Genomic DNA, 24,280 nt, shown 5'->3' on the forward strand with positions numbered 1-24,280 from the left:
TCTGGTCCTTGTCTGCTGATCCCGCCGGTACCTAAGTTACCCACAATAAACTTCATAACTGCATTTCATGGAGCTGCCTGCTCCTTTCTTCAAACCCTTCTCAGTTCAGAGGATATGATTCAGTATCTCCACTTTCCAACATGCACCATGCTGGTCTTATTCCTATTTCTCAAGAGCCTTTTTAGAGAGCTCCTGTGTGGCGCAGGGGGTTAAGGATCCAGCATTGCTGCAGCTGTGGCATAGGCAGCAACTGCAGCAGAGGTTCCATCCCTGGCCCAGAAACTTCCACACGGACAGTGGCAGCCAAAAAAAAAAGAAGACCCCTTTTAATCCTTCTGCCCGGATGCTCTTTCTCCCAGATCTTCATACTTAAAGCCTTATCTTGCAGGTATCCACTCCAAGGTCTCCTCCTAAGAAAGATGCTCCATGACCACCTACGATAAAAGGCAACCCTCTTCCTACCCTTGACATTCTCAACCACATCAAAGTCCTTCCTAACTTCATTGCCAAATATAACTCATTTTTATTCACCTGCCTCCCCAACTAGGGTGCAAGCCCCTTGAGCACAAGAGCCTTTTCTTTCTTGTCCATCTTGGTAGACTCACCACCCCGCCAAAACAGTGTCTGGCATATAAAGGGGCATAACATATATATATCTCAAACCACTTACTCACTACTCTGTATTTGACAAGAGAGACTGCCAAAAGATCACTGAAGATTTTGTAAAAGCATACAGTTGCCTACAAAGTGTGGGAAGTATTCTGGAATAACTATAGTTTTTGTTAGTATCTCATAAAAACACAAGGTAATTCAATGCACTCATTTAAGGTATAAACCACATGATAAAAATTACTCAAGAAATAATCTGCTTCTGATGACCTGGGCTTTACTGGATCCCTTAGGAAAAAAGACTCAGCTATGACTATGATAAACTACAGCATAATCAGTGATTTTCGTCTTGTTTAACAAATACGTATGTGATGCCCACTGCATCCAGAAACTGTTCCAAATGCTCTACAAAAAATTCCTGTAATACACATAATAACCATAGGAAGTGTCAGTATTGTCCACATTTTATGACTGAGGAAACTTGAACACAAAGAGATTCAGTGTCTGAGATCACCAGTTAGAATGTCCTGGGAGCCGGGACTCAAAACCTGGTATTCCAGCTTCAGAGTATGCACTTAAATACCAAACTGAATTGATAACTACAGGGATGGGGGTGGGGCTGAGGACAGGTCCAGAGCACTGCCTGAGGGTTGAGAGGCCCAGAATCAACTCAGGGCTGACTGGTAGGCACTGTTCTCAGTAAAGAACCAGGTTGTGAGGTCAGCTCCTTACTGAGGGACCAAAACCAATGCCACAAAGAACATGCTGCTGCCAGGTCATGGAGAGGGTGGGGCTTGGCTCCAGAGTGACTGGCGGGGAATCTAGGCCCTTAAGGTATCGCAGGTGGGGGCTAATTCATCTCCTCCAGAAACAAGAAAACACAATATACTTCTTGTACACAGCCTAACATCTGAGTCTTAAAGAATCATAGAACACTGAAGTAAAAATACAACTAAGGGTGGCCAAAACTAGAATAAACTCCTGATGAATTATGGAAGAATTACTGCATCTTAAGAAGTTTAGGGGAGTTGCCATTGTGGCGCAGTGGAAATGAATCCAACTAGGAACCATAAGGCTGCGGGTTCGATCCCTAGCCTTGCTCACTGGGTTCAGGACCTGGCGTTGCTGTGAGCCGTGAGCTGTGGTGTAGGTCGCAGACGTGGCTTGGATCCTGTGTTGTTGTGGCTGTGGTGTAGGCCGGCAGCTGTAGCTCCAATTAAACCCCTAGCCTGGGAACCTCCATATGCCTCAGGTGCTGCCTGAAAAAGACAAAAAAAAAGGAAATTTATCATAAGCTCTATACTTGCAAAATAAGGAAGGACATGGGAAAAAGACAAACTGTGGTAAAATGTATGGACTCTGAAAGGCCCTAAAGTTTATGTATGCATAAATGAAAAAAAATTGAAGATGATGTAATAATGCTCTTCACACATGCTATATTCTGGATTTTAAAAATTTAGGAAACAGAAGTAAAATTATCTCTACGAGAGTCAAGAAAAAGTTCATTTAACATACATATAACCTGTAAGATACGCATGTAAGTTCATGTTCCTCACAGAATACAGAGGATTATGACAACTAAAGAAAAGTAAGGCAGAAATTACTCTCAGCCTTTCTTTAGGAAGGAGTTACTCAGAAGCCCAAAATTTGAGGAGACTTAACAACATATTTATGCCTCTGTTTATCTGGACAATGCTGTGAGGAGGAACGCCTTCTGAAATCCATAGTTCTCTTGGTGGCACATCTGCATCCTAATTCCTTACTTTCCCTAAACTCCAACCAAGCAGTTGGCTAAATCGAAAAAGTAAATGTCTCCCAAGAGCAAAAAATATTTTTCTAGGTAAAAAAGAAATCATAAGCACTAATTTCCCTTCAACATCCCCTTTTTAAAAATACCTACTCTCTGGTTTCTTTGTTTCCTAATTAAGCTAAGAGTTTCTAAACAACAGGAACTGTTGACTTTTCATAGAGTCTAGACAGCTCCAAAGGATCATTCTGTGAGTCACTCATTTACAAATTGGTTCATTCAGGAGTTCCCGTTGTGGCGCAGTGGTTAACGAATCTGACTAGGAACCATGAGGTTGCGGGTTCAGTCCCTGCCCTTGCTCAGTGGGTTAACAATCCGGCGTTGCCGTGAGCTGTGGTGTAGGTTGCAGATGTGGCTCGGATCCCGCATTGCTGTGGCTCTGGCGTAGGCCAGTGGCTACAGCTCTGATTCGACCCCTAGTCTGGGAACCTCCATATGCCGCGGGAGCGGCCCAAAGAAATAGCAAAAAGACAAAAAAAAAAAAATTTGTTCATTCATCCACTCAACACATTTATGGAGCACCTACCTTGAACGCACATTACGCTCAATTCAGGGAATATGGTCAATTAAGACAGAGTCCTGACTTTCGAAGAGCTCCTAGTATGGCAGACAGAGTCCTGACTTTTAAAGAGCTCCTGGTATGGCAGAGTCCTGACTTTTTTTTTTTTTTTTTTTAATTTCCCAATTTTATTTTATTTTTTTATAACTTTAATTGGTTTATTAACCAAGATGCTATTATTATTATTGAATTTCTTGTTGTTGTTGTTGTTGTATATTATTATTTTTTTTTTTCCCACTGTACAGCAAGGGGGTCAGGTTATCCTTACATGTATACATTACAATTACATTTTTCCCCCACCCTTTCTTCTGTTGCAACATGAGTATCTAGACAAAGTTCTCAATGCTATTCAGCAGGATCTCCTTGTAAATCTATTCTAAATTGTGTCTGATAAGCCCATGCTCCCGATCCCTCCCACTCCCTCCCCCTCCCATCAGGCAGCCACAAGTCTCTTCTCCAAGTCCACGATTTTCTTTTCTGAGGAGATGTTCATTTGTGCTGGATATTAGATTCCAGTTATAAGTGATATCATATGGTATCTGTCTTTGTCTTTCTGGCTCATTTCACTCAGGATGAGATTCTCTAGCTCCATCCATGTTGCTGCAAATGGCATTATGTCATTCTTTTTTATGGCTTAGTATTCCATTGTGTATATATACCACATCTTCCGAATCCAATCATCTGTCGATGGACATTTGGGTTGTTTCCATGTCCTGGCTATTGTGAATAGTGCTGCAATGAACGTGCGGGTGCGTGTGTCTCTTTTAAGTAGAGTCCGGATAGATGCCCAAGAGTGGGATTGCGGGGTCATATGGAAGTTCTATGTATAGATTTCTAAGGTATCTCCAAACTGTTCTCCATAGTAGAGTCCTGACTTTTAAAGAGCTCCTACCTGCCAAATGCATGGGGAAATTGTACCTAAAGAAAAGGATATTTAAAGACTATTTGCACACAGAATAGGCCACCTACACATGGGATGGGAGTGAGGTAAGTTACCCAGATGACACTTGGTTCTGGTCTTCAAACCAAGAGTGGATGAGCTCATGGACTTCCACACAGGGAAGGTGTACTATGAGAAGAAGGCGAAGGGTGAGAATAAAGTGTACAGGTGGGTGTCACACCCAGCTGGCCTGAATTTCAGACCTGGAGGTCTACAAGGTGGCAATGGTGGGTACCGCAGCCCTGTGTGCCTCTTCTGGTCATGGTAAACGACTTACGTGGCGCATTGCTCCTGAGCCCAAAGGAGAAGAGCCTTCTTTGCAGACATCTGCCATCTTTCTTGGACTTTGGAACATTTCTTAGCTGGAGGACTTGAGGTTGGAGATGAGTTGACCTCATGCACACTGTCTAGAGGAGGTTGATTATAATTGCAAGAAAGTGTCCGGGCAAGCTCCTCGATCTAAAAAAGACATGATAATGGTTAACATGTACAGAATCATGAGTTAGCAGCATTGAGGCAAAATCTTCAGCCAAAACAAGACCTAAGAAGTATAACAGCGACAGTTCGCTCCTGGTAAAAGGAGCACTAAACAAACCTTTGAATAATGGCATTTGCCATTTGGGACCACGCTTTGGCGTTCTTTCAGTGAACTGGAGTCACTCAGGCACATCCTTCCATATGGACAGTGGGCATCTATTTCCCACCCCCATCCCCCAATGTGCTTACAGAGCACTTAACTGGTGCTCAATATCTGTCAATCTAAACTGAACTAAACTGAACTCCCAGTAGAGAATACCTTTGGAGACATTGGTCAATTAAAATGCATCTTTAATTATAAACCACTAAGAAACAAATACACACACAGAAAAAAAGTCAAACGTGGAGAGGGTAAGTCCCACAAAAGAAAAGAAAACTGCCTCTAAGTATATGAAAAATAACCTCATTAGTCATGTCAGAAATCCAAATGGATGCAACAAGAGGACAAGTTTTTCATATAAAACAAAGGCAAAACTTTTTTGAAGATAACAGTCAGTGATGATAAGAATAAAAGAAATTGGATATTTATCTATTGCTGGAAATACACAAATCGGTTCAGATTTTTTTGGAGGGCAATATGATAAGACCTACAGAAAACAATAAAAGATAAACCCAGAAACATAATATAAGTACTACTGAAAGATGTACACTTCTTTCAATGATTGACAGATTCACCAGACAACCAATAATAGAAGATGTGACCAACACAATTAACAAACTTGATCTGGATGGCACAGACCACTGCACATAAAACGGCAGAATCAATATTCTTGCCAAGTGTATATTAGAATATTTAGCAAAATTGACCATGCTGAGCCATAAAGCAAGCCATAGCAATTTTGAAGGACTGAAATAATTCAGATTATCTTTGCCAACCACAATGAAATTAAGCTAGAAATCAGTAATGAAGACATAACAAACACAATTCCAAATATTTGATAATTAAACAATAGATTGTTATAGAACCCATGGGTCAAATGAGAAACCATAATGAAAACTAGAAAATATTTTGAAAAGAACAAAAATGAAAATATATTCATGGATTAAAGATGCACCATTTAAAAGATGTCAACTTTTCCTCATTGTTCTATACATTCAATTCAATCATTAAAATTCATGCAGGTTGTGTGTATAAATTAACAAGTTATTTATCAAGTGTACATGAGTATTACAGAGTTCCCATCATGGCTCAGAGGAAACAATCCAACTAGGAATCATGACGTTGTGGGTTCGATCCCTGGACTCATTCAGTGGGTTAAGGATCCAGTGTTGCTGTGAGCTGTGGTGTAGGTCACAGACATGGCTCGGATCTGGCATTGCTGTGGCTGTAGTGTAGATCAGCAGGCAGCTAGAGCCGCAATTGGACTCCTTGCCTGGGAACCTCCATATGCCACAGGTGAGGCCCTAAGAAGACAAAAAGATTAAATAAATAAATAACATGTACATGAATATCAAATCAGCATGTTGTCTACTTTAACTTTACATCATGATGTGTGTCAATTCCATTTTTTAAAAATTTATGTGGAAATGCAAAGAGCAAAGAAGTCAAGATAATCTCGACAAACAAGTTGAAAACCACACTATCAGATATCAAGACTGACTATACAGCTACAGAGATTACTACAGTATAGTACTGGTGCAAGGATAAATAATGGAACAGAATAGACAATCTAAAAAAGGAGCCACGCCTATATGTTATGTGATTTGTAAAGGTGATACTATAGCACAGTAGGAAAATGATGGTCTCTTCAATAATTAGTGTGGGGTCAACTGGAGAGCCATATGGAAAAAAATAAATCTTGAGTGCTTTAACATAGCATACTCTAACAAATCAAGTCTTTCTTGAAAAATGTAGATCTAAATGTAAAAGGTGAAATGATTAAGCTTTTAGAAATGTACTATCCAATATGATAGTCACTAGCCATATGTAGCTATTTAAGTTAATTAAATAAAATTTAAAATTTAATTAGTCCTAATACCACACTCCAAGTGCTCAACAGCCACAAATGGCTAGTGGCTACTATTCTGTACAGAGCAGGTACATAACATGTTCCATCACTGAAGAAAGTCCTTTGGATACAACTATTCTAGACAATAACATAAGTGAATATCTCCATGATACTAGCAAAGGGGAAAAATTCTTTAAAGGACATAAAAGTACTACCCACAAAAACCAGAAATTTATAAATGTGAACTACATTAAAGTTATGATGAGTTCCCACTGTAGTACAATGGGTTAAGAACCTGACTGCAGCAGCTCAGATCACTGCAAAGGTGTGGTTTGATCCCTGGCCCAATGCAGTGGAAGGAGGACAGTGACTGGGAGAAAGACCTGTAGACTCTGGGATGCTGGCAATGTTCTATCTTTTTATCTTTAGTTAAATGGTGGCTACTTCGATGTGTTTAATTAACAAAAATTCATCAAGCACTACTCTTAAGTTTTCTGCATTTTCCTCTATGTATGTTAAACTTTTTTTAAAAAGTTTATTTACAGTATTAGAACAGAACTTTAAAAAGCTTTAATTTTGCAAATCTTACTGCTCAAGAATGCAATTTCTAGGAACTTGGCCCATGGAAATAATTGATTATATACCAAGTATTATTATTTTTTTTTTACTTTTTTGCTTTTTATAGCCTCACCTGTAGCATATGGAAGTTCCCATGCTAGGGGTCAAACCAGAGTTGCAGCTGCCTGCATATGCCTACACCACAGAAGCATCTGTGACCTACACCACAGCTCACAGCAATGCCAGATCCTTAACCCCCTGAGCGAAACTAGGGCTCGAACTTGTGTCCTCATGGATCCTAGTCAGGTTCATTACCACTGAGTACAATGGAAATTCTCTGCAAAGTATTATTTTAAAGGTAGTCTTTTTGGAATTGCTTACAGTCACAAAAAAACTGTGAGCATTCTTACTGTCCATTAATGAAATACAGTACTTTAGAACAGAACATGCTTCTATTAAAATATATATTTTACATACATAAAGATGTTAATTAGAATAGCTTGAAAACAGTATGGATAGTATGACCCCATTTTGCTTAAAACATACATACAGGAACATATATATTAATTCCCACTGCATATGTCATGGAGACTGTATACCAAATTACTTGAAGTGGTTATCTGTGAGTGATGGAATTATAGATTATTTTCTTTTTATTATCTATATTGAATTTTTAAATTATATTTCAAATTCCTTGAAAAGTATGAATAAATATAATAAATGCCTATGAATTATCAAATTTTAACATTTGACATTTGGTTCATAATTTTTTAAAAAATAAAACAAATAGTGTTTGAACCTTTTGTCTTTCCCTCTTCAATTCCATTCCTCCTTTCCCAGAGGAAAAAGCCAAAATCCTAAATTAAGTTTTCATCATGCATATTACTCTACAATAACTACAAATAGGGTACACTATATTAACAGAAATAATATAATCTTATTTTGCATGTTTGAAATTTTATACAAATTAGTTATTTTCTTATTTTTCTAAAATAAGCATGTGTTTCCCATATAATGTTATTGTTTTCTTTTTAGAACCACACCTGCAGCATATGGAAGTTCCCAGGCCAGGGGTCAAATTAGAGCTGCAGCTGCAGGCCTATACCACAGCCACAGCAATGCAGGATCCAAGCCTCATCTGTGACCTACACTACAGCTCATGGTAACACAGGATCCTTAACCCACTGAGTTAGGCCACCTGCATCCTCACAGAGACAGCGTCCTCATAGAGACAGCGAACTGGAGGTTCTAGGATTATTAGACAAGGGGCCTCAAAAATAGGGAGATTTGACAAAGTTTAGTGGGTTCATTTTCAAGAAGCTACTTCAGGAATTTCTTGTGGTGCAGCAGGTTAAGGATCCAGTGTTGTCACTTCAGCAGCTTAGGTCGCTGCTATGACTCGGGTTCAATCCCTGGCCCAGAAATTTCCATATGCCACTGGTGAGACCAAAAAAAAAAAAAAAAAATTTTTTTTACTCCAGAAGCTTCCTATTCTCTCTTCTGCCAGAGTAAATTAACAATAAAAATTTTACCACAGCAGGTTCTATTCTGACTGGTACTAAGACCATGGATAGTTCAGGATATCATGATAATTCAGCATCCAATTTTCAATTCAAGAATAATACAAGTGGCAAAAGATCTGCTATATATTTTCCACCTAACAAGATTTCCAGAGGGTCTTATTTCTGGAAGAAGCTCTAGCATCAAGTCACAATTATTGAATTACACTTATTTCATACTGTGGTAATTAGAACAGAAATAATTTTTCTGCCATTAGACTACTTACATGAAAGTGCAGTATAATTGTCCAGATCAGGCCAAGAATAATGGATGGATTTCCATCTATAATATCAGTAACGTGAATATTTATTAGCTTGATCTGGAAAAGAAGACATGCAGGTCAGAAGGAGAAAATATTTCCTAGCACTTATCTTCCCAATGAATTTTCATGTGAATTTCATACTCACTGATCGGTTTTTTAGGAATGTCAGGGCATGTTCTATATTGATCCGACACTGGAATGTATTAGATCCTTTATCTCGAGGCTGTCAAATTCAAGCAAAATGTATTACTCAGAAATATGAGTTTTTTAAACCCACAAAACTTTCTGATGTTGTTTTAAAAGCTTACCAACTGTTCTCCCGAGAGTACTTCAAGCAGGTCCAGGAGGACGTGCCCCTTTTTAATGTCTGTGAACAGGTCTGATATAACTGAAGGAGGATCGTGCTGCAAAAGGTCACAAGAAAAGTCAGCACTGAAACGTTGATCCAAAAACACTTTAAGACTCTCAGAACTGTGCTTCTGTGTTTTTGCAAAAGCTAAGATTCGATAGTGATTTTCTTCTTAATTAACAGAATGATAGAGAACACACAAGTTCCATATCAGACCAGGATAAGGAAAGGAGGGAACTCAGGCTATTTCACAACAAATTTCCAGTAACACAACACACTTTGAGTTTTCACTGAGAGTTTAAAACCTGTGCAGGAGAAGCGGCTTTCAAACCATTCAGAATCAGCCAATAGTGAACAAACCATTTGGGGAGGTGATTACATTTCCGGAGGAACCTGTTTATGAATTCCGAGCATTGTGCTGGGACAGATAGCCTGTAAGAAGAGGCTGTTTTATGTTGTATCTAGGTTATTCCAGGCAACTGGCATAGCTGAGAGGCAGGATGGCACAGAGATTAAGATCAAGGCCTCTGGGTCCAGACTGCCTGGGTTTGGATCCCAGCACTATCACTTATAAGCTGTGTGACCTCAGAGAAGTCACTCACCTTCTCTGTACCTTAGTTTCCTTGTTCTTTAAACAGGAACAGTACTACCTATCTCATGGGATGTTGTGATGTCACTGAAAGGTAATGGATGGTCAGTACATCTGAAGAACCTACCACACCGTCTAATACAATACTCAGTATATATGACAATACAATTTCATTTGATAAAAGTGATGTTGCTGCCTTAAATATTTTTATGGCACTGTCTCCCATATCCTTAACAAAAAAGTGCCTCCTTTTTGTGTTGGGAAAGAGTAATAAATACATCGAAATAAGACAGTGACATTGAGCACATTCTTTCAACCTTTTACACGTCACCAGGGCCATGTGGGGGGAACCCAAACCGACGGAGCAGGAGGAATCACTGAAATATATTTACAGTTTGATTTGCTCTCTTTTTTCTCACCTTTGCCAACTGTGAGTTTATCCAGCAGGTGAAGGTTTTCTTCTGGGTGTCTTCCTGTTCAGCTATTTTAAAAAGACAACAGCAATTATAAAATGCAAAGCCTCAGAAACTGTTTGAACAAATCAAAGCTTCAAAGGTCTGTCACTCTGGGTGTGTGTGCATGTTTCACAATCTTATAAATTTTCAAGGACTTCATGTACATTTCAGATGTTTGTCCAAGAAATGTTTTGGAAATAGTATGTTAATATGAGATTTTTTTTTCAATTAATTTTTTATGGCCACATACATGGCCTATAAAAGTTCCCAGGACAGAGACTGAATCCCAGCCACAGCTGCAACCTTTAACCCACTGTGCTGCCAGCGAGAGATCAAGGTAGGTTCCTCTGCAGAGACCCAAGCTGCTGCAGTCAGGTTCTTAACCCACTGCACCACAGTGGGAACTCCATGTGAGATATTTCTTAAAGCTACAGGTTAGTGGCAAGAGATAATGGTTTTTAATACTTTTTACAAACAAAAGAATTCAGTCCCCACATGGCCTTGATAGTGCTATACAAGGACTTGTGAGGGAGAAAAAGACTTCCTAATCCAAAGAATTTGCAGTCCAAGCCAACACCACGTGGTATTTAAGATAAACCCAGAACATCTGAAAACATTTTACAAGGCTCATAAAATCATGTCAGTTTAGTCTTGACATTTATCATGAGTATTTATTACAGAGAATATATTGGCAGTGAATTAACTGTAAATTAGCTGCAATGAGAGTCAGAGAGACCTGGGTTCAAATGTTGCCTCTGCTACTGAGGAGCTGTGTGACGTGGAGCAGGTTCGTCATGAAATAAGGTAAGGGGCACTAACCTCTAGAGACCGTTACTGATGCACTTAAAGTGAACAGACCCTGACACTGAGCCAACACAGGAGAAGTGCTGGCTGTCACTCTTACTAAGCAGGCAGGAGACCAGAGAACAATCAGACTACTTGGGGTTGGGGGATGCCTTCCTTCCCAGGGCAGGAGAGAGCCCCAGACACCAGGCTTCCCCTGCCTTCCACCCCTCAGCTGCCACAGACATGCTCAACCCTGAGGCCAGGGGTGACACTGCACTCAGCGACTGTCTTTCCATTTCCCCAGATCTCTACATTCCACCGGACAGGGCTGAGAGCAAGCCGAAACACACACCCCGAACCATGCCTAACATGACACCTCACAGCCTTGACACCACCATCTACTGTGAGCTTATCAGATTGCGTCTCTCTATGCCTTCATCCCTGCTTATGTCCTAAACACACACACACACACACACACACACACACACACATTCACTCATACTCAGGTTCCCTCAGTTCTCCCACTCTAATTTCCATAAGACCATGCACATCCCCAAATTTTTCTCATCTCCCACTTCTCCTTAACTCCTGAAACCCCTGACCGATGCTGAAATCCATAGTACACCATCAACAAAATCCCCTCACAACCCTCTTGGCCTTTCTGCTCTCTCTCAAATACACTCCTGATTCTTAGCAATATCAAAAATGCACACTGATGAACCTTCCAACCTTCTGGCCTCTTTACCTCCTGAATTTTTCTCCAACAGACACGTCTTCTGCCCTGCCTGAACTACTCACTGTCATGGTTATACCTTGACCTCATCACCAGTAACTACATCTCCTCATAAACTCCAGTTCATGCATCCCCATCTCTGAGCATCATCCTTTATCTTTTCAGTCAGTTCTCACTAGTGTCTCAATTCCAACAATCCTTGGAGCCCATCAGCAATGCCAAGCCATTGATTCTGCCAGCTTTATACTGTTCCTCGCCCCCTTGTTCTCCTTGCTTTCATCCTTACCCACTGTAAATTCGACCATCAGTTATTACAGACACTCCTTTGGGCCTCTCATTCTGTTGTTCATGCCTCATCACTGCTCTCTGCTCACTCATACCTGCGCACCTGCTGCTCAGTGTGGCTGGAAGAAAACCTATAACTGTGCTGGCTGGACTCATCATGACCCCCAAGTGGGCCCTCAATACTGCCTGGCAGTCATACTACTCAAGTTCCCCTAACAGCAATTTCAAATCTTCTTCTTCTTTCTCAAACCTCCTCTCCCACCCTCACTCTCAGCTGAGACTTTGCTTCCCTGGGGACGCTTACGGAATCATCTGCTCCCTTGTCTAACAACCTATCAAAGTGTGCCTCCAGCCTGTCAACATGTGTGAGCCAGCTCTGCTCAGACCCGAAGCCAATCCCTTCCTTTACTCATTCACCAGATCTCATCTCTGAAGCTACTCAAGGATATTTTGTTCCTTTTGCTCCTGTATCTCCTCTTTTCCCACCCCTCTCTTGGACCATTCCCATCAGTATTGATCCATGCTGTTAATTCATTCACCCATCTAAAAACAAACAAACAAAAAGGAAACCTTCCCACATTGCTGGTGGCAATGTAAATTGTGCAGCCGCAATGGAAAACAATATACAGTTTCCTTAAAAAACTTGAAGTAGTGTTATTCATCCCACTCCTGGGTATATATTGGGCAAAAACCATAATTTGAAAAGACACATGCACTCCAATGTTCATACCAGCACTATTTACAATAGCCAAGATGTAGAAGCCACCTAAATAAATGTCCGTCAATAGGTGAATGGATAAAGATGTGATACACACACACACACACACACACACACACACACAATGAAATGTTATTCAGCCAGAAAAAAAGAATGAAATAATGCCATTTGCAGCAACATAGATGGACCCATAGATCATCATACTAAGTGAATTAAGCCAGACAAAGACAAATACCATATGATATCACTTATACGTGGAATCTAAAAAAAGACACAAATGAACTTACAAAACCGAAATAGACCTTCAGACATAAAAAACAAACTTGTAGTTACTAAAGGGGAAAGGGGGGGAGAGACAAATTACAAGTTTGGGATTAATAGATACACAGTACTAAAATAAACAAGGACCTACTATATAGCATAGGGAACTAACTCTATTCAATATTTTGTAATAACCCATAGAGGCAAAGAATCTGAAAAGGAATTTATACACACACACACACACGTATATAACAGAATCACTTTGTTGTGTACCCAAAACTAACACAACATTGTAAATCGATTAAAATCAAAACACCAGCAATCCTCTTTGACTGCATCTCCCCATCAGGTACAGTTTCCTTTGTCTGCTGCCTATTGTGGCAAAACTCCTTGGACAGAGCTGTCTGTGTTCACTGTCTCTAGGTCCCTTCCTCCTTCTCTCTTAACTGAACCCACACCCATCAGGCCCTCACCATTCCACCCAAACTGCCTTCTCATCAAGGTTACCCGAACCGAGGTCCGTCCATGACTGCCCCCCTCCGCCACTAAAACCAACAATGGATTCTCACTCTTCATCTTTCAGGAGCCATCAGTAGCATTTGATACAGATGATCGCTCTGCTCCTGCTTCCAGGCCCCAACACTCTCCATTTTCCTCCTACATCACACATGGGCTGGTCTCCTTCTCTCACACAAAATACAATGCCTCAGGAAATCCTCCCAGGTCCACCTTCAAAATAAATTCAGGATACAACCACTTCTCAGCACCTCCACTCACTGCCCTGGTTCAGGAACCTCCACCGCACCTGGATTAGAGCAATTTATTCCTAACAGGTCTCCTTCCACCCTTGCCCTCCAGGTACATTCTCAACACAGAAGCAAGAGTGGTTCTGCTACAATGTTAGCTGAGATTGAGGAAACCCCTTTGCTCAGGCCCTGCAAGGCTCCTAACTTCACCCCTTAAAGTGGCTCTAAGTCCCACACCATCTGCCCCCAGCCCCACCTCACCATCTTCCCCTTGCTCATTCCCCATTCCAACCACTCTGGCCTCCATGATTTTTTCAGACAATGCAGACACATTCCCCACCTCAGGGCTTTGCACCAGGTGTCCTTTCCTCCAGGAAGGCTCCTAAGGCAGGTAACTCGCTTACCTCCAGAGCTTGGCTCCAGTGGCACCAGCTGTAAGGTCTATCCAGACCATCCTATTTAACAATGTAACGACCCCATTTTCACTCTCGTCCTGCTTGATTTTTTCTATAGTATTCATCACCTTTAACACTATATATATATAGCAGATTTATTATTTAATGGCTTGCTCTCCTCCCAATAGAATGGAAGCACCACACAAGCAAGATGCTTCATCTATGATATATTCCAGGGCCTAGAAGAGTCTGGCCCAGAGTAGGCTCTAAATAAATACTTCCTATAACAGTAGGAATAACAATAATTTTGCTAATTATTATTACTGTTATATTTTATTTACTATACTGAGAAGGCCAAATCTACCTTTATATGTTTACATTCCTTCTTTTAAAACTTGTCTGTTCTCAGAGTTCCCGTTGTGGCTCAGTGGTTAACAAATCCAACTAGGAACCATGAGGTTGAGGGTCGATCCCTAGCCTCGCTCGGCAGGTTAAGGATTTGGCATTGCCGTGAGCTGTGGTGTAGGTCGAAAATGCGGCTCCGATCTCACATTGCTGTGGCTGTGACATAGGCCACCGGCTACAGCTCCGATTCAACCCCTAGCCTGGGAACCTCCATGTGCCGCAGGTTCAGCCCTAAAAAGACCAAAAAAAAAAAAAAAAAAAAAAAAAAACCTTGTCTGTTTTATCTTCTAATTCATTTTTCCATTTGACTTTTCCCATTCTCCCTTATTAATCCCTAACACGGCAGAACTGAAATTGTTGGCATGGCGTCTTTTCAGTTCTTGAAAATCTTTTAATCTGATGGGAATTCACATTGAGAAAATGAAGAGAATCTTGGGGTGCCCATTGTGGCTCACTGGAAACGTATCCGACTAGTATCCATGAGGATGCGGGTTCAATCCCTGGCCTCACTCAGTGGCTTAAGAATCTGGCATTGCTGAGAACTGTGGTGTAGGTCACAGACTCAGCTTGGATCTCGTGTTGCTGTGGTGTAGGTCGGCAGCTGCAGCTCCTATTAGATCCCTAGCCTGGGAACTTGCATGTGCTGCAGGTGCAGCCCTAAAAAAAGCAAAAAGAAAGGAAGGAAGGAAGAAAGAAAGAAAATGAAGAGAATCTGAGTACATGGAATTTTTGGGTGTTTACTGATTAGAGATTAAAGATGCACTTAACCTCATCAGATTTTTTTCTTTAATTTCTTTAATCCATTTCATTTTTTTCTGTATTACCAGCTTAAATTAGTAATAGCCCAATGATTTTACACAGTAAAAGGTGCTCAATAAGTGTCAGCCGAACTGAATTGAGTTCTGACAAGTCAACCAGATAGCTTACGCTTTTGAGAACTATTTCTGTTTTATACAAATTCCACTTAAAAGAATTATAAAGAACAGTGATTTTGTCCTATAATTTGAAACATCACTAAACCTTCTGGAATCTTTGAGCTACATTTTCAGTGTTTGTCTACCTAGTATCAGTAGATGATAAGACAATAGATTTTAAACATGTTACCAAAAAATATGTTGAAGGCTAACTTTAGTTTCTCAATAGAAAAAACTACATAACAAGGTTTTATGATTCTAGGATCAAGTCACGTGCACGCAAAGTACATTAATCAAGGCCATGTGTAAAAGTGGGGACTTATTCATTATTACAACAATGAAGCAGAAATTCAAAACAAAAAGCAAACAACAACAAAAAGAGGACTCTCTTCCTTTTCTTTAAAGCACTAAGGGGCTTTTTCCCCCCTAGGTGATAAAGTAGAAAGCAGAAACTAACCAGAATTACTACCAGATCCAGAAAAGAAGAGTCTGCACTAACTTTAGGGTCGCTACAGTAGGAGAAAGAAATAACCAGAGAGGGGGTGACATGCTGGCACAAAAAGGAGTGTAAAAGAGCAGGAGCATTGTGTGCCTTAGGAGTCAGAGGATCCCAGTCCACCTGGAAACCTCAGCCATTCTGAACCATGTGCAAGAAAGATGAGGGGACCACATGATCATTTCCATGTGGTTTTGGACCAATGGGGCCTTGGTCCTGAGCAAACTGAGGACTCTGGCCTTTTCAAGTCTGAGAAAACAGGCAATACATTGGGTCTCTAACTGGACACTCCACACTCACACAGCAAATATGATTTGAGGTTGTCCCCCTCACAGGGACAGACACATACATTTTAACTAATCAAAACTTTCCAGTGAAAACCTTGCACTATCCCGGTCCTAATTTGATCAAAATCTAATAGAAACAAGGGAAAAACAATAAGAGGAGCAGTCAGAATAAATCCACCCAAATCCCCCACTCCCTTGTTAGCAAATGTTTTAAAAAAGAAACTTCATAGCTTTTAACTAACCATTGTCCAAACTTACAGAACACCTGGTCTTCCTGGCAATCAGAATCCTTCAAAAGCAACAAGGAAGCTTTTGCTAACAGCAAACAAAGATGTCTCAGGTACAATGAAACACATTTCTAGCCCCTCAATTAAATGGTTTTGTCTATGTCATTTCATTTATTCCCCTGACAATCTTTTCTCACATTTTCAGACTGTGCTATCCCTGAAAAGTGGTCTTAATTCAACAGGAAACAGAGCCAAAGAGTTCACCCTAAGGCAGGATAAGTAATCTTTTGTTCTTTTCAAAGGCCGACCCATTGAGGAAAAAATAATTGAGAGCCCCGTGCTTTAAAGCAACTTAATTTGAGTGGGTGAGTTTTTTTTTTTTTATATTGGGTTTTATTTTTTAATTTTCAGAGTAACTTTCTAATAAAATAATGAAACTCTTCTCAAAATGGCATGAAGAGAATAGGACCTTTTGATCAGCAAATGTTATCAAAAAAAGACAAAAATAGAAAGAGAATAATAAAAGCTATCTTAATAATGACTTTCTTAAAATGCCAAGGAATTGAGAAGGAGAAATTTTGTATCCTGATTTTTTAAGGCATATAATAAATATATACAGGAAGCTATATTAAATAAATATATCTAATAATAAAAATGAAATAACAAATAAATGCAGGAAAATGTAGCCAGTGAATTTCATTCAGATCTATATTGGTAGCCCTGATTATCATTCTTAGAAAATATCTGCCTAAATTTAAGAAAGGTGAAGAAGGAAAAGATTTTTCTCTCGGTGTCATTCACATAAAAATACATTTAACCCCTGAGGTTTTTCTTATTCAAACTCTCTTTTGTGAGCTGGCAACTCACATCCTCAGCTGGAAGGGAACTTTAATGAAAACAAACTGAGTTAAGCTCAATTAAAGAGGATAGATAGTAAGTTCTTTATAAAGCTCATTATAAAACTACCATGGCTGTTGGGTCTCAACAAGGTTCAGTTTCACAAAGTTCACCTGAAATGTTGACCTTAGCTGTCTTCCCCACCACCGCAGTAAGGGCTCAAAAAGGGTTACTCAGGCATGGGAACCCCTAAATTACACCTTCACTTAAAAACAGAGCAATGCATTATTACAACATGGCTTCTCCAGTAATGTTCCCTACTGCATGTGCCCACTCAGGAAGCTGTGCAACCTTCTTCAAGCAGGATCTTCCCTCCTTCCCTTTCTACTGCTGGGTTATCGATAACAGGTTTACTGCCCCCAGCTCCAGATTATAGGGATTTTTCGCTCTCCTCATTAAAATCTTCTGATCACTCTCTAATCCCTTAATGAATAAATTATAAATTCTTAGCCTAACATTCTAGGTCATTCATAGTTTGACTCCAGTCGACTTTTTCCTGACTCATCTCCCGTGATTTCTCCACTCATATTCTACTTCTCTAGCCAAACTAGAACTTGCACTTTTCTCTGAGTGGCCATGCTCTGCACTGTGTACCCTCTGGACCAGTCAATCCTCCCGTATCCCTCTGCACTCTCAGAAACCCCAGCATCAGCACAATGCACCAGACGGGCACATAATAGACATTTTTTAAAATAAGATGCATTCTGGTGTTCCTATCTTGGCTCAGTGGAAACGAATCTGACTGGGATCCATGAGGACACACATTCGAACTCTGGCCTCGCTCAGTGGGTTAAGGATCTGGTGTTGCCGAGAGCTGTGGTCACAGATGCAGCTCTGGTATTGCTGTGGCTGTGGCGTAGGCTGGCAGCTGCAGCTCTGATTTGATCCCAGCCCGGGAATCTCCATATGCGCTGGGTTCAGCCCTAAAAAAAAAAAAATAAATGTTGCATCCTGTTCGATTTGCCTCCTTTGTGAAAGAAAAAAACAATCTCTTCTGGCTCTGGCCTACCATATATACTTTGTTGGATATTTTCTTTTCATTATTACTGTTATAGAGTATTATATAATCTTAATAAAACTTTTTTTCCCAACATTAATAGAATTAAAGTTAACCTTGGAGTTTCCATTGTGGCTCAGCCAGTAAGTATCCACGAGGATGCAGGTTCGATCCCTGGCCTTGCTCAGTGGGTTAAGGATCCGGTGTTGCTGTGAGCTGTGAAACAGGTCACATATGAAGCTTGATCTGATGTTGCTGTGGCTGTGGTGTAGACTGGCAGCTGTAGCTCCAATTCAGTAACTAGCCTGGGAACTTCCATATGCCACACATGCAGCCCTAAAAAAGGCAAAGAAAAGAAAAAAATCTTAACTTTCCCCAAACTCCCCATTTTTCTTCCTCAGAGACTACATTAATTAACAATTCCCTGTTCATCTTTCTAGATTAATCAGGCAAAGAACATAAATTTTAAAGGGAAAAAATTTGTTTGGGTGGCCCCTAAGCTCCTAGAATAACATTTCACAAGTAGAAGGCACTCAGTCTGTATTTGTCAAATGAATGCATGTTTGTAAATTAAATTAATACGCATGATATAGTTCTACCTTTTAAGATGATAATTTAAAAAGCAGAGTTTAAGTACACTAAAGTTTAAAAGCATCTATTAAATGTAAGATTTTTTTTATTAAAGTTGTGCCAATTTCTGCTGCACAGCAAAGTGACTCAGTCATATACATATGTGTGTCCATATATACACAGCTTTCTTTTTTTATATTATTTTCCATCATGTGGTCTATTCCAGGAGATTGGATATAGTTCCCTGTGTGATACATTAGGACCTTATTATTTATCCATTCTAAACCATAATTTTTTTTTTTTTTTGCTTTTTTAGGGCTGCACCCACAGCATATGGACCTTCCCAGGCTAGGAGTTGAATCAGAGCTACAGCTGCCAGCCTACACCACAGCCACAGCAATGCTAGATCCATCCACATCTGCAACCTAAACCAAAGCTCACGGCAACACTGGATCCTCAACCCACTGATAGAGGCCAGGGATCAAACCCGCATCCTCATGGATATTAGTCATTTCCACTGCACCAGAATTGGAACTCCCCATAAGAAATTTTTTAAAAGGAGACTATAAATCTTCCATGTTGCCACAAAGGTAGATTACATCTAGCTAGTGAAAAGAACAAAGTAGATACATATGTGCCAATGTGGGTATACTCTTGGGTGAAAAAGAGCAAGTTACAGAGCTCCCATCATGGCACAGCAGAAACGAATCTGACCAGTAACCATGAGGTTGCAGGTTCCATCCCTGGCCTCACTCAGTGAGTTAAGGATCTGGCATTGCCGTGAGCTGTGGTGTAGGTCACAGACACAGCTCAGATCCTGTGTTGCTGTGGCTGTGGTGTAGGCCTGCAGCTGCAGCTCTGATTTGACCCCTAGCCTGAGAACATCCGTATGTCACAGGAGCGGTGCTAAAAAAAAGCAAAAAAAAAAAAAAATTAAAAAGAGCAAGTTACAAAGTAGCACGTTTTATCATCATTCTATCTGTATTTTTATAGAAAGACAGGAAGGATAGCTACATGATCACCCAACAGTTTGTTTCTATGTTTTGGTTATTACCACTTGCTGCTCATGTACTACAGTCATGTACCTGCATGTGGTTTCTCTCCTATTCAATGTAGGAACCTTAAAATTAAACCTTTATGCTTTTGTATATTTGCTTCCCCTTACCTCAGTGGCATGTAGAAAAGAGGGACTCAATAAATTTTGCTGATTGAAACATTTAGTAAGTATTGAGACTCTAACTGCATGGAGAGGAATTTACTGGCAAGAGTTACTAGGCCTATGTCTTATCCTAAATCCTTGTTTTAAAAACCCCACAGCAATTTCTTTCTTCCACTAAGAAAATGTCTGTGACCCTGTTGCTGTCCCCTGAAATAGTGCCCCAACTCCCTGTTAGCTGGGAGAGACATGGTGAGGATATTTAAACTCAGACAATAATGCAACACATTTTAGCCGTCCATTTCAACAGCCATCCCAAAGAACCATAACCAAGCTGATATCCAACAGAAAGGAAACTAAAAATAATAAGGCCACTTCTACTGTTTCTCATGGAGATGATAACAAACAGAAATCAATGAAGAAACAAAGTAAGGCATAAAAACACACAAGCATGCTCAATCACAACAAGACAAGCCTAAAATATCTTAACTATAAACAGGAAAAGGCCTGTTACTGAACTACCAAAGGGGAGACTGTTAACTAACAGAGAAAGCAGGGGGACAATTTATAACATTTTCTTGCAACCAACCATAAGCCAAACAAATAAGAAAGTGAGAAAGATAAACAGTACCAAGACTGAGATCTCACTTGCTATAGCAGAAAAGAGAGTTGAGAAGGTGAGTCCTCGCTAAAGTACCTCATAAGCAGAGTATGCAACCACAGTAAAATTCTTTTACTTCACAGTATTTTCTCCCAGGAGAATCGATACGTTGCCACTACGGAAAAAACAGCTCTTGTCTGTCAAACTCAGCATCCCAGGACTGAAACCACACCACACCACCTCCTCCTACTTCTCCCCTAACCTGTCCTTGTCTGTGTTTTCACCTCATGAATCTGACACCACCATCCGTTACCAGCCCTGAGTTATCCTGACAAATCTGCCTCCACAAAGTCAGGCATGCACTTCTTTTTCCACATCTCACAGCCCCCTGTCCACCAGCTCTGGCCTGGACCACTTCCAGGTCCAACCAGGTCTATTCCACTCCCCTCAGTCTATTCTCCACTTCAGCCAGTAAATCTGACCACAGCCACCCTTTGATGACTTCTCTCTGCTCTGAGGACCAAAAGCAAAACAGCCTCAGGACCCTGAACGGTCCATCCCGGAGCATCTGCCCACATCACTCTTCCCTGTGCCCAGGGCTCCAGCCACGCTGCCTTCCTTCAGAGCCTGCGCAAGCTCTCTTCCCTCCTGCCACGGTCATCTGCACCACCCTGCCCTGCCCCCTTCACCTGCTTAACACCTACTTACATTTGGGGCTCCCTCAGTTGTTGGATCCGAAGAAAACCTAAGTCAATCTATCTTCCCCCACCCCTCAGCACTGCCCTCAACTTATCACCACTGACAAGGTTAAGAACCCTGGCTCTAGAGCCAGGCTAAGTTCAACCCCATATCTGCCACCTACTAGCTGTGTGCCTCAGTCTTCTCGTTTTTAAAATAGGGATAACAGTACCTACTTCACAGAGTTGTTCAGAGGATTAAGTACTTGTACTGATGGTCAGCCGAGAATCCAAAAGTCAAATCAAGCCCACCACCTATTTTTGTAAATAAAGTTTTTGCAGAACACCAACACACTCACTTGTACACATGTTGTCTGTAGTGACATTCATGCTAAAATTGCAAGTTGAGTAGTTGCCACAGAGACCACATGGACCTCAAAGCTAAAATATTTACCATCTGGTCCTTTACAAAAAAAGTTCACCAATCCTTGGCATAGATTAAGCTTGATCTACACAAATGAATATTAGCTACAACATGGATGAATGTTAAAATCATTATGCTAAGTGAAAGAAGCCAGCCACAAAATACCACATATTATATGATTCCATTTCTATGAAATGTCCAGAATATATCAGTGGTTACCTGGGGCCAAGGATGGGGAGGGGCGGAAAGTTTTAGAATTGGAGCAAAAGTGTATTAGGGTTTCCTTCCTGGCATGGGGAGGTGATAAAAATGTTCTAAAATTAAATGTGATGGTTGCACAATTCTGTGAGCATGCTAAAATGACTGAAGCGTACGCTTTAAATGGGTGAGTTGCACAGTATGAATCACACTTTGAATTCTATCTCAATAAAACTGTTTCCAAAAAACTGCTAGCAAATATCTGTGAGCTGACTTGACTACCACCTGCATCCTCGTTAGCCAGGAGAGCACGGAGGTGGACACAGACAGCTCTGATTTTGCTCCTCACTTTGGCCGGCAAGCACCTACTGCTGTGCGTTTCACGACGTACGGCTATACCGATAAAGTATCTTTTGAGTGAATGTTTATTTGTCTGGGGGAGGAGCGAGCAAGCAAGCCAGGGAGCAAGCAAGGCTCTGTTGGTGTTTTTCCCCAGTCAACCCAGAGGGTTGAGAACTTTGTTGGGAAAATCTATGACACACAGCAAAGAATTTCTGCTTTGGGCCTTAGTGTGTGGGATCCAGCAAGTTCATGTTGCTGCATGAGGCCACCACACCCTTATGCAAACACCTGAGATCTTCACACTGAGGCTTTTGTTTCCAGCCAGGTGGAACATAGCTCCTGGCCCTCTGAGGAGGCAAATCGTGTATTTCCAGCACATGAAAATGAGCCCGCAATAGAGACAAAATGCCTCGAATCTGAGGTGCTATCTGTCTCCCCTATTTCTCACTCTCTTCTGAGTCATCTGAGTTGCTCAATAAAAATCTGTGGAATGAATAAATCAAAGAAAGGAGTTTATTTCTTTTAGCACATATTTCTTATTCCTCACGGCCTCCTACTCACCACATGAACACTGTGAGCACTTCTCATCTGAAAATCAAGGTGTGAGCCTGCACCCTATCCACAGGCACAACAGTCCAAGCAACTTCTGGGTGCAAAAGAGCAAGGCTGCACTAAAGAGACCTGTGCTGCGACTGCAAGTCTAGGATCCTTATGCTTTTGCCCGCTGGCTCATCACTCAGGGCCACGGTTCAAGTGCAGAGACGGTTCAATCCCCAGAGACTGGTGTAGGGCTTTGCACAGCTCCCTCTGAAGATCATCTCTCTAAAGTAATTAGACTGGTTTACATGTGTGACTTATTCTTGAGACGACAAAAAGGAACAGGAAGGGCCTGACAAAAAGAGTGATGAAATCCTGAACTCTGAGACCTTAAGATAATGTAACTCAATGTTTATTTGAGCAGAGATGGGTATCCGAAGACAGACTCAGAGGGGCTCGGAAGGCTTTGCCAAAATAAGCCCTGTCCAGGAATACACAGGACTCAAGGGTAAGAAACAATGACACTATTTCATTAAAGTCCAGTGGTCACGCAGGCATTCTGTAAATGAGAAAATTGGAGCTCCCAGAAGATGATGGAGTTTTAGTCACCCATTCAAGAAGCATCCGCTGAAAGTCTACGATGTCACTGACCCTGTGCTCCAGATGTCACATGTGGTGGAGGAGAAACTCAAGTCCAGATGTGTCCTACACAAAACCCCTGTTCATCACAGTATAATTAAAAATCAGCTGAAATGCCAGATCCATGGCCCTTCTAGCTATCACCCTATTTCTCTCCTCTCCTTCCAACCCAAACATATTAGGAGAATTGTCTACACTGGCTGTCTTCTCTTCCTTACATACCACCCACTTCTCAACCTACTAAGAGCTAGCAGCCACTCCCCTTAATTCTCAGCAAGGCCACTTATATCCATGGTTAAACCCCGTCTCCAGCCTTTTAGATATCCTGAACCTTCTGATACTGTTTCCTGCCCTCTCCTTCTTGAAACACTCTCTTTCTTAGGATTGCATGTCACCATACTCACCTGGTTTTCTTCCCACTTCTCTGGGCATCCCTTTCCAGGTCCTCTTATGGGCTTGTCTTGCTCTTTCTACCTCTGGAATGTTCTGCCTAGGCCCTTCTTCTCTTTTTCTAATTCTTTTATCTATTTCAGGGGAACCAGTGTATAAATCACTTATGGAGGGTATATCCAGAGCAGGCGTTTTAGGTTTGCAGTGTTCAGAGGTGAAGCAGAAGAGGAGGAGCAAGCAAAGGCCATTGAGAAGGTGTAGCCAAGGCCATTGAAGGAAAACCAGGTGAGGGTGACGGCCTGGACACCCATAGATGATTGTGTTCCAAGGAGGGGGATGGTCAGTCGTGTTGAGTAGAGACATAGCCACAGCCCTGTGGAGTCAGTTGATGGCTCTGACACGATCCCTACCCTCAAGTGGTGGAG

The 24,280-nt window shown here is 41.1% G+C and overlaps 1 protein-coding gene and 1 long non-coding RNA gene across 14 annotated transcripts in view; both read right to left on the reverse strand.

Annotated features, from left to right (window-relative positions):
• The window catches only part of SYNE2 (spectrin repeat containing nuclear envelope protein 2), a 440,757-nt gene that overhangs the window by 257,761 nt on the left and 158,716 nt on the right, over positions 1–24,280 (reverse strand). For all 13 annotated transcript variants that reach the window (XR_014820403.1, XR_014820402.1, XR_014820405.1 and 10 more), the window contains 5 exons: positions 10,139–10,200; positions 9,090–9,185; positions 8,927–9,004; positions 8,746–8,838; positions 4,193–4,374 (listed from right to left, as the gene is read on the reverse strand). Coding sequence is in view for 9 of the 13 variants with exons in the window: in XM_021074116.2 (XP_020929775.2) it covers positions 4,193–4,374; positions 8,746–8,838; positions 8,927–9,004; positions 9,090–9,185; positions 10,139–10,200 (511 nt within the window). In the remaining 4 variants the exon portion in view is untranslated. The remainder of the gene's footprint in view (positions 1–4,192; positions 4,375–8,745; positions 8,839–8,926; positions 9,005–9,089; positions 9,186–10,138; positions 10,201–24,280) is intronic.
• Positions 16,798–23,330, reverse strand: LOC146406968 (uncharacterized). The gene is made up of 2 exons (XR_014820468.1): positions 19,906–23,330; positions 16,798–19,263 (listed from the first exon to the last, which is right to left on the reverse strand). It is a non-coding gene; the product is annotated as an uncharacterized LOC146406968 (long non-coding RNA).

Source organism: Sus scrofa, chromosome 1, assembly GCF_054392235.1.
Source record: "Sus scrofa isolate SSC_HxYL_T2T_F1_AM1 chromosome 1, Sscrofa_HxYL_maternal_Yorkshire_Landrace_v2.0, whole genome shotgun sequence".
Lineage (NCBI taxonomy): Eukaryota > Metazoa > Chordata > Mammalia > Artiodactyla > Suidae > Sus > Sus scrofa.